This window comes from Rhizophagus irregularis, chromosome 23, assembly GCF_026210795.1.
Source record: "Rhizophagus irregularis chromosome 23, complete sequence".
Taxonomy (NCBI): domain Eukaryota; kingdom Fungi; phylum Glomeromycota; class Glomeromycetes; order Glomerales; family Glomeraceae; genus Rhizophagus; species Rhizophagus irregularis.
This window is the reverse complement of record NC_089451.1, coordinates 1,090,461-1,102,459: the sequence shown is the minus strand read 5'-3', so window position 1 is coordinate 1,102,459 and position 11,999 is coordinate 1,090,461. Positions and strand designations below refer to the sequence as shown.

General features: G+C 26.5%; 2 protein-coding genes across 2 annotated transcripts; one reads left to right on the top strand and one right to left on the bottom strand.

Moving 5' to 3' along the window:
- Positions 1-2,921: 2,921 nt before the first annotated feature.
- Positions 2,922-3,913, bottom strand: OCT59_015213 (uncharacterized protein; the record flags this gene model as incomplete). Its single annotated transcript, XM_066139863.1, has 4 exons — positions 2,922-2,944; positions 3,027-3,062; positions 3,136-3,426; positions 3,754-3,913. The coding sequence occupies 4 exons, from the start codon at positions 3,911-3,913 to the stop codon at positions 2,922-2,924; spliced, it is 510 nt and encodes a 169-aa protein (XP_066002697.1).
- A 5,990-nt stretch (positions 3,914-9,903) lies between these two features.
- OCT59_015212 (uncharacterized protein) lies at positions 9,904-10,254 on the top strand (the record flags this gene model as incomplete). The annotated part of the gene is made up of 1 exon (XM_025326723.2): positions 9,904-10,254. The coding sequence occupies one exon, from the start codon at positions 9,904-9,906 to the stop codon at positions 10,252-10,254; it is 351 nt and encodes a 116-aa protein (XP_025174736.2).
- Between the last annotated feature and the right edge of the window lie 1,745 nt (positions 10,255-11,999).

The window sequence follows — 11,999 nt, the reverse complement described above, 5'->3', positions numbered from 1 at the left end:
CTACTGCCAAATATTCAACATTTTCAAATTTACAATTTATAATATTCAATCCACTCTATCGTTTGATACCTATTTTTAGCTTTTAATTATGCTTTTCGGATTAGTAATTCATATCAACCTCATGATTTCCACTAGTCTAATTTTTTATAATTTTGTTGAAAACAATTTATAAGCAAACTATAATTTCTCATAAGCCATTACCTTATATAATAGGCTTTTAATTCTTCATTTGATATTAGTTCATCTATTAACGATCCTTGTTCTTCAGTTATATCCAGTCAGAATCTTTTATTTGATCAATTACATAATCACTGAGTTTAAATTCTTTCCATTCTAATGACTAATGAGTTATTTGAAGAATTATATCAAATATATGTAAAAATAATAGAAAATATGAACAAAAAAAGAAGCGAAAATATTTAATATTTGTACAATGACATAATACTAATTTGGACAATTTGCATGTTATATGACCTTTGATTTATATTTAAAAAAAGATGAATTAACATCAATACGTTAATCAGTCATCTGATCTATGGAAAATTTGAAAATTAATTACATATAATAGTGATGCAAAATTTCATGTGATCGCGTACAACATATGAGTATAATATTTTACCGCTCCTCTTCAGCAAAGGATTTACAATAATGTCCTGGCTTATATAATTTAAATTATAAAAATCACCAAAAGGCTTTCAAACTATTTTAAAATTATATACACGAACTTGATAAACTTTTATAAATATTTTACTTAAAAGTTTTTTGATCAAGCAAACATTATTAAGAACTTGCATTTTTTTCAATAAGAATCAATTGATTAATTACACAAATATTATTAACCAATATTCCAGAATTTTTTTTTATCTTACATTACTCTCTTAATATCATTTGTTTATTTAAAGAGATTAATTAATTAGCATGTTTGCAGGGGGAGGAAGCTTAACCTAGACCCCGGGCGCAAGTTAAAATCGTCCTTGCAGGTGATAGAATTCGGTTAGGTAATTAAAGAGTTCTTACACGAACGCGAGTATATAAAAATCTTATACTAATTCTTACATAAATTTTTTTTCATTTCCTAGGAATATAAATCATTGATTAGTTTAATAATAGAAATATACATATTTGAGACGTTACATAATTTGAATAATTACTACCGAATTTATCCATGAATTATTAAAAGAATCATGATGTTATTACATTTATTAAATAAAATGGAAGAGATTATCGATAAATATAATCACTCAACATTCCGAATTTTACATAATCATCAGGAAAAAATGTGTAGTTATCTTAATATGATGGTTGAAAAATTGATTAAATTTACTACTGTAACTTATATGTACCGCATTTTTATATAATTGTAATAGACTTGTTAAAAATTTTATTTGCTATTTCGTCATGACCAGTATTACTACTATTACTATTACTAAAAAGGTTAACCATAATTTTCTTTAGCATTTTTTGTTGAACTAAGTCATGTGCATAACTGTTAGTCCTTTAGTTGTGACAGATTTTAACAGTTTCCATTTTCTAGTAATATATTTTGGTGCCATAAATAGGCTAAAGATATAAACTAATCTTGGACTATTAAATTGTAAAATCTAACTTAATGTATAACGTATCTTATTTTACTTATTTTTAATGTGAGTAAATCATATAATTCCAACTGTAAGATTTTAAAATATGAATGAAATCATAAGTATTTAAATATTTGTATTCTATAATAATTATTCAGTACGTGCCGCTATTAGACTATTATATAGAATAATATAATTTAATCATCTAATAATATATAATAATCACGTCAGAATATTAATGTCATTCTTTGTTTTATTATTTTCTTTTAATTGTTTATTTACATCAGCCTTTAATTAATTTTAGATATAATTATACAATATTCGAAAAGAAGAATCTCTCTAACTTTCATTAAATAACTGCGAATAATCTAAAATTAAAATATTTAAATAATTATTTTCCATAACTTATATGTAATTTAACGGGTGTACAGATTATTCAAAAGTATAAACTTAGCAAAACTGAAAATAATAGACCAAAAAAAAGTAATTTTTCACCCGCTAAGGTCATATAGCCAAAATATATTCAAAATAGACAATGTATCACAAACTTTATTTTTACATGATAAATATCACATTTTTAAATATTTATGACATTAGTATACACATGAAGAAAAAAATACATAATTATAAATATTTATTTTTGTAAGGATTTTTTTTATATAAAAATACCAAATAAAAGAATACTAAATATAAAAATAAATATGAGAAAATTCTAATGTTCGTACGACTGTAACGTGATGTGTCTGATTGACAATTTTAGTGGTCATTTTTTTTTGTCGCTCTTGTCAAGGTTTCTGTTTATCAAACCTCTAAATATCAATTTTAAACGATTAGATCATTATAATTAGGCTGCTCCAATTTAATAGTTTGTTTAACGTCCTAACTTTATATAAAAATTGAGGGGGGGGAGGGGGTCAAATTAAGTAAACATTTAAAAATAAACATAGTTTTTTCTTTATCACTCAATGCATTTTTACTAAAAATACATCTTAATTTATTACAGATAATGCAATTAATAAGTTTACATATATTACTTTTATTAATTATACCATTTTCTTTGGTAGATTCAATTATACTGGAAAGAAATTCTTTTAAATATTATACAGATCGGTGATGTTATTATAAGTCACGTGATATAACATATGTTTGTTTATTTTTAAAAATTTTTCAAAAATGAGGGGGGTGGGGTACGTTAAACAAACTATTAAATTGGAGTGGCCTTAAATTTTTGAGATTCCCACTATATTTTAAGAAATAAAAAGGTTTTATAGTACGACAAAGTAATTAACAACGAAGAATTACTTAAATACAATTTTGTTTTGAATTTGGCATTTTGTTCTGAATTTAGTTACTTTTATTATCTCGATCTATAAAAAAGAAATAAAATTCAAAAGTTAAATATCATGAAATATAACAAAAAAATATAAAAAAAAATATTAAAAAATTTACCATATTCTAATTGAGAAATATTAATTTGTTGAGATACTACAATTTAATGAAATATAATTTATTAATATTATTAGGTAATTTTAAAATATCAAAAATTGCCAAATAATACCTGAATATTCCAAGGATACTATATTATCATATCGTTCATAATAATCAACAGAATTTTTTGGTTCAGGTAGATTACTAAAATCAAGTAATCTACTTGTATAAATAGCTTCTGAATGTGTTTCATATAATAATTCTAAACTAGTTGAGGGTATTCTATTAGTTGATAATTTCTTATTGATTTCATCAGCTTCTCTAATTTGATCTTGTAATTCCGTTTGATCATAAAAGTAAATCCATTGCAATAAAATTTCCTTAATTTCATTTGAAGATGGTCGATTTAATGGATTTGCATCTAAGCATTTTTTAATTAAGTGGACAATTTGTTGAGGTACTTTAATATTAAACCTTGGCCTGAATCCTTGACAGATTTTTAATGCTAAATTTTTATCATGGCTTACGTCGTGATATGGAGGCAATCCAGAAATTATTTCATACATAATTATACCAAAACTATAAATATCAGAAGCTTTGGTATAATTCTGTCCTCTTAAAATTTCAGGAGCTATATAGGGCAAGACACCATATACTTTGTTTTCTGTATTTTCTGACGCATTGTAATCTGCAGGTTTACATAATCCCATATCTGTTATACAAATTACAAAACCTCTTAGTATATTACCAACATGTAAATCTCGATGAATTATTTCTTTATAATGAATATTTTCAAGTCCTCCTGCAATACTACGTAAACATCTAATTTTATCACGCCAACTTAACTCACAATAATTGTTATCTAAATAATTTCGTAAACTTCCCTCCTCTGCATAATCTAAAACCATTATATAATTTTTTGTTTCGGGATCTTGAGTTATTCCATGAAATTTAAGAATGCGACACAACTTAGACATAAAATTTATTTTCTGATGTAATATAATCTATATTTAGAATAAAATGTATTAGTAAAAAAAAAAAGAAAATCTCAAAATTATGTTTAATATTTTAATAATACCTCATTCAGAAATTCTAATGAAATATTTTTTGAATTATCTAAACTTTTCAAAGCCACAGTTTTATTTCGATATCCTCTATCCCAATTTTCATTTTTATCATCCCATCCTAATATAGGTCCATCAATCCAATTAGCTACATACACCTTAGCAAACCCGCCTTTTGCAATATATTCAATATCTTCAAATTTATCATAAGGTATCCATTCTAATGCTGTATTATTATAATCATGATATGATAATTGAGTATCTTGAATAAATTTATCAATATTATTATTACCGCTAGTCCAATTTTTAAAATTTTGTTGAAACCGTTTTGTACCACATATTTCCTTACATTTCTCACATTTTATGTTTAATTTTTCATTAGAAATAATTAGCTTATCCATTGAAGGATTTTAAACTTTAAATGATTACAATTAAAATGTGAAAAAGCGAAATTGGGTTTGTTAGGAATCAAATAATAAAAATCCGGAATAGAATTTAGGTCATATTTACTTATTTTTGAAATCTATTAAAATAGGTAAAAAGAACTCATTTTACGCATCTCTTGTATGGAATTATTCAAAAAAAAGGAAGGATCTACTCATTATTTTGGTTCATTCTACGCGAATTTTGTTACCCTTTTATGTATAACGTGTAGATCTCTTCTTTTTGGGATAATTCCAGACGGGCCAGATGAGTAATCTCCTGTTACCTATTTCGGTCCTATTACATCGTTGTATTGTCTTTTTTTTTTTTGATTAGCAATGCATTTTTTATTAATTAAATCAAAGATTTTATAATATACAAATATCTAGAACCATTAATGAAAAAACACCAAAGGCTCTATAACTATTAACTAACCATGATCTAATCTACATGATCTAACTAATTACTAAATAACTAACGATTCTAATTGTTGAATCTACAGTATATCAACCTAAAAAATTGCTATTACTAAACTAAAAATCTTTATAAATTTTTTTTTGATTTTAAATTTTCTCTTTTTTACGATACTTTACTACTTTTGTAAAATTCCTTTGATTTCAAAAATATATCTAAATTTGTGAACGTTCAAAAATAAAACAAAAAGAAAAGAAAAATAAAAATAAATTATCATAATACATTAAAGAAAAGAAATCCATTAGATTTACCCTTCACTGGAAACGTTTTCGAAAATCGGCCGAAAATTCCACACTCGTCCGCGCATTCTTCAACCCTTTCCAAAGCAAATATAACAAATCTCTCCTTTTAATTTTGTTTTAATTGTGGTCACTTTTATCATTGTTTATTCGCTATCGTACTCAGCCCTGGTAATCTGGTGTGTCACTTAGTCACTCACGCTTCTTGTTTTCATTCAAATTGTCGTCTTCTGCTCCATAAACTTGTCCTTGTTCGAACTTACATTTACTTCCTTTCTCTTGATTGTAAGGTTAAAAAGTTTTTTATTTTTCTTTGAAACGAAATATGTGTTACCGCAATACGTGTTGCAATTTAATATGTAATGTATGTAATATATGTGATACATATACGTGACACAAAATAAAACAACCACAAACTGTACCACAAAAAATCACGTGGGGGCAGAAAAGTGACGGGAAGAATATGAACACCCCGAAACTTTCAATAATAAATAAAATATATATAATCATTTATACTTTATTAAGCTATAATAAATGTTCAAACAAAATTTATTTTAATTATACTAGTATCTAGTATTCAATTTAATTATACTCCTATTACCGCTTAAATTATTTGTTATATTTGTTATTTACGGTTAACTACACTTTTTTAAAATAATAATGTAGTTAGCCGTAAATAGTAGTAGCTGAGGGTGTTGTTAGCCGAAAATTTACTGCGCCTTCGGCTGAATTTTTCGGCTAACTACACCATTATTCTCATCACCATCATAAAATTATTAGACTTTGAATTAACAGCGAATTACGCAAGGTGAATTAATTGAAGTATCTAAAAAAAATACATATATGTATAAAATTATTATTATTAGTCAGTTAAATTATTTAAAAAATCTTAAAAATTATATATAAAAAAAATAGGCTGTATACTTCTCATCAATATATTTACTTCTTCTCCATTGATTATTTTTAGAATTCCAGGTTCTTATATATCCATCTTTCCAAATTGCTTTATAAATAGTTCCAAATCCTCCTTTGGCTAAAAATTCAACATTTTCAAATCTACCATATTCAATCCACCCTAATATTTCATTATAATCTTTAGCTTTAGGTTGTACTTTTTGAATCAACTTATCAACTTCATGATTTCCACTAGACCAATTTTTTAAATTTTGTTGAAATTTATATTGATACCAACTACAGTCAGCTCTTAATATAATGAACCCTCCGGTTTTCATCTCAAATTCGTCACAAGATTATAGTGAAGAATTCAAAGAATTTAATTGGCTGATTCGTTATAACGAGGGATACTTGACGTATTTGATTGGTTAAATGTCACGTGTTGGAAAATTCTGTTATAAGCGAGTTCGTTAATCTTTGCATAAACCATTCTCTTTATAACTGAACGTTCTTTTAATTCTTTATCTAATATCAGCTTATCAACGAATAATTCTTATTCCTTAGTTAATTCATTATAGTCAAAATCTTTTATCTACTCAAATACATCACCACTGAGCTTAATTTCTTCCATACCGGATTATTGAATGTGACCACGATTAAATTTCAACTAAAAAAAATATAGTGAGTCTTAAAAAAAGCATATAAAAATATATTGCTGTCACTAAACTTGTGGATGTATTTATGCGTAATGTTGCAACATGCATCACAACTTTGTATTGCTATGTTGAAACAATATGACCGTAAATATCTATGATTTAAATGGCCTTGTGTACAAATTGTTTTGTAATTGATCAAGGCAACAGAAATGATTGACAAAACTTTAGCCAAAAAGTAAAAAGTCCGGACATGTGATTTAATGAGCATGTGATTTTGTTATATATGGCGCAGTTTCGGTCGTATTGTTTTAGCTTTTAACTTCAGATTCCGGATTCAGCGTCATACACAAAAGAAAGACTCAAGAAATCCTTGACTGTTGGAAGGTATATTTCTATAAAGTAATTCGAGTAAAACCTAGTTATTAGTTCTTACTTTTTGAGCACAAGCCGGGACTGTTAGTGGCCAGTGATGAACTGCTTGTTCGACGCTTCCTTTTCGACAAGCTGGGACTGTTAGTTTCCAGTAATGAACTGCTTGTTCGACGCTCATATACTTTTGCAAGATTGTACAAAATCGTTATTTAAGCATAACTTTTATAAGAAATATAAAATATAAATGGATTTATTTTACAAGATACCTATTGCAACAGTTGTAAAATCTTTAAGTCATCATTTATTAAGAACTTGCAATAATTGTAATCAATAATTTGAGAAAACTGAAAAGCCCCTATAGAAATAAAAAAAGCTGATATCTTGAAAATTGTTATTATTGATTTTTTGAACGAAATAATTGCAAATCTCTTAGAAGATGTATAATCCAATAACCAAGAATTATACTGCAATTACATTACTGGGTAAGCGAATATCACTTGATTTCGACTAAGGATTAAGGAAACACAGGAAGTACAAATAAAATCATTGAATTAATTGAATCAAAAAGTAAACTAAGTCATTAAAATTTATCATCTAATATTACATTTTATCTTCAATAATAAATATGAATTTCACTATTATACGCGGAATAACTTTGGAGTTAATATTTACATTAGAGTTGCTTAAAGTTAAGGTAAGCTTGGGAATGAAATAAGGATTAGGGGATTAGGAAGGTTAGTTTAGGTTGAATACTTGCTTCTAGTTAATATCCGATACAGTGAAATGACTGCGGCACACTAAGCCGCAGTAAAATCACGTGCTTTTCATTATAAAATAAAGAAGAAAGAAAAATTGTTAAGGAAATTTTGGAAAATTATTGCTTAAAAATAAGAAACTATTTGGTTAAATAGATGTAATGAAGTTATTGAATCGGGGAAAGCGAAGGGTATAAAATAGATAAGAAAAAAAGGAAAAGAACAGAAGAAACAAACGATAACGCAGGATGGGAAACGTGATATTTTAGAAAATTTAGAAAAAATAAACAAAAAATCAAAAAAACTTAAAAAATATTAAAAAGAATAATATTTTAATTAATAGTCCTTTTAATAATACATGGGGATACACACATTAACCGATATATAGATTAGATAGTTCACTTAGTTAATTTTTTAATAGTGTTGTTTTAATAACGCATCCATATTTATGGAGTTAGTAGATAGTGTTTCGTTCTCTATGTATTTTTTATAAAATTTTATGTAAATTTTTTACTATAAATTAATAAAAAATGCGTGTTACTAACTATCATGCTTTTATAGATCTAAATGAAATTTGTCAAGATGGTGAACATAATATTGAATGAAGTTTCTTTTTATATGAAAGTTGAAGTCAAATAGTTTAAATTATTAGTTTGCGTATTGTAGTTAATTTTTCTTTCATTTATGCTTTATAAACATAATAATATTTATTTGATCTTAGAAGTGGGAGACAGTCTCATATACCGATATGATAAGTTAAACAATTTATAAAGAAAAATTAAGAATTTTTCAAACAAAATCCAACAAACGTCAACGACATTACCAAAGCAATTGTTATTATCACTTCTGAAATAACAACAAAACACGATGATGATAATACTAGAGGAAGTGACTTCGAATTTACTTGGATTGAAATTAACCTTTTATCTAGACTGGTCCAGGTACTAACTTTATTAAATTCATAATAAAACAATCGTTTTGTCATGATCACAAAATCCAATAACCAATCCAAACATGTGATCAAAGTCACTAATCGCAAAAATAACCAATTAACGTTTGTTTTTGTTTTACTTTTTTGTAGATCGGTAAAAATTGGGTCACTGATCAAGTTATCTATAAATTATATCAAATATCAGATATCATAGTTTTATTTTTTTAAAAAAAAAGTAAATAAATATTGTTGTTCTTTTTTTATTGTTTATATATTGAAATAAATCTTTAACGCCTGCTTAGTGCTTACTCAAAAATTATTTAAAATTTCAATCTTATTTGTACACTCGCATAGAAGCACAGTGTATTTAAAGCAATAAAGTTACTTTTGAAATACAGATTAGTTGTGTATAATCACGTGGAATAATATCTTAAAATAGCTTTCGAAGGAATGCTGTATACTTAAGTTTATTTGTATTTAAGTTAGTACGTCATAGGTTATTTTCCACATGATCTGCTTGTGCAACATGAGTTGGCTGGAAGATTGAAAGCATAATCTTCATTTAGATTAAGAATTTAATTCATAATTTTTATTTAGACTAACGAATTTGGTTTATGCGATTGAAAGAATAAATGCCGCCTGCCCGCATAATAGTTATGTGATTGCGAGACATAATTTTTATTTAGATTAACGAATTTGGTTTATGCAATTGAAAAACAAATGCCGCCCACCCGCATAATTGTAGTGATTGGAAGCACAAATGGTGCCTACCCACATAACTACTATACGTTATCCACAATATTTAATAAATTAAACCCATCTCGGTGTCTATAAAGAAATCAAAAACAGAATAATTTCTCATTTTTCTCACAAAAATAATCCTGTCAATTTTTTCGTGAAAATAAATTACGATGACAGACTATAATCCGCTTCAAGATTTTTGGGGATTTTATCAATGGAATCGCAGTCGCCATTATAGCTACGCGACTCAGCAGTAGTAATACCAAAGATTTGAATGACAGTACCAATGACAGAACCGAGAATAGGAATTACAAAACCGAGGATATGAATGACGAAATCAAGGATAGAAATGGCAAAACCAAGGATAAGATTGACGGATATAAATCACAAAACCAAAGATAAGATTGACAAAATCGAGGATATGAATGCCAAAACCGAGGATATGAATAACCGAACCGGGGATATGAATGACGAAATCGAGGTTAGAAATGACAAAACCGAAAATAAGATTGACAAGACTGACAAAACCGACAAAGTCGTGGATTATATTGACATAATCGGGAGTTGGATTAAGGCAAGATTTGCTAAGCTTGCAGAAGTAATAGATGATATTATAATTATGAACTCAATACATGTTGTAAATTTTTATTTACTATTCACATGGTGGGAACATATTTACAAAACTAATAGGGTTTCTTGATAGTTTGATGAATTTTGCGTGAATGAGTATTCATACAGAAATTTTATGAATGATAAAAAAATAAGGAAAATTATATTTAAGTTAATAGTGACTCTAGTGATTCTTTCTCCGAGTGCTATGAATTTTTATGAATTGCTAATGAAAATTCGGCTGCCAAAATTAAGAAATTTGATAGAATCAAATTTCAAATTATATACAAAGGCGCCAGAATCTCCGACTTATTCTTTTTACGATTATAATTATACTTCAATCTGTTGAGAATGGTTATTTATTAAGTAATAATTTCTGGCAAACAAAATTTTCAACGGCCCTAGCTACAGTTTCAATAATTAGGTTATTTGGTATTTATAGATACGATAGTCATAGCGTATATGCATCAGTATTTGGACTCAATTATGATGAAAGTGATTCCAATGGTAAGGCGCTTAGAGGCAGCGACAATGTTTAAATATTGGACGCAAACCCTGATGTACATACAAAATTATTTCAAGTTCAGTCTTTATAATAGAATAAAAATAGAATTCATAATCCTGATGTCATAACTGTTAGAAATATACCGTTTAGTTATTAGGGTAGGTAGTAAAGTGTAGAATTTTATTCTGATAATATTCGGTTTAACGCTATTTTTAATAAATTATTAATTTTTAAAAATGAAGAAATATAAATTTAAAAAATAAACCAAAAAAAACCCAATTTTTCTGAAAATAAAATCAAAAAAATTTTTTACTTGATTTGCCACAGAAAGGCAGCTTCATTTCGAAACTAAGACGTGGCCTAAAGATGAAAAAGATGAACTGTTGATTAATATTTAAATAATCAAGTAGTACTTAATAATTAATAAATTATTCAATGCAATATCTATTTTAGTAAAATATCACATTTCGAAGCCAAGGATGTGAGTCATGCGACCTAAAAAAAATATTTTTTTTAAACAGTAATTAATAATTAGTATTGTATATATTATTAATCAATCAATAAATAGGACGATTTGTTGCAGAAATTTTAACGGCAGGTAGCAAATGCACAACATAAGGTAGTAAAAAAATTCGCATAATTACATTACATCCATTTAGAACATAAGATGAATTTTTTTTTACCTCCCATGTATGTCACGTGATATATATAACAAATTTCTACCTAAACTTTTATCTCACCTACTGGGCTTTCTGCCTTGTTAAGACCCCAGTCTAATCAATAAAAAATAAAAATAAAGATTTAAACTTTTATCTTAAAAAAATTTTTTCTTATAAAAATAATATATAGTAAATTTTATTGGGTAGTTTTCACCTGGGATGAGGTGATATCACCTATTAAAATTTAATTTAACGTAGGTGTCACCCAATTATTAAAATTAAATGTTGATATAATGTTTACATTGATCGTGATACATATATCCATTGTTTTTCCATCAGTTTCAAACAATCTCTTTCTCTTCCTACGGAAAAAAAAATTCATAATGGGGTTTATTTAAGGAAAATATTGATATTTTGAATATTGTTAACGGTTTAACTGGACGGTAATATGAGTCATTTAATATTATACAAAAAAATATATTTATGGATATGAAATATTAATAATGTTAATAATGTAAAATTCTCACACTGCGGTCAAAAACTATGAAATTTTATTTGAAGATCTAGTCATATTAAATATATAGCATACTACCATCTAATTGAAAAACTTACCATTTTCTTGTGAGTGACCTGACTTTTCGACTATCTTTTTATAAACACAAATTTTGTTTA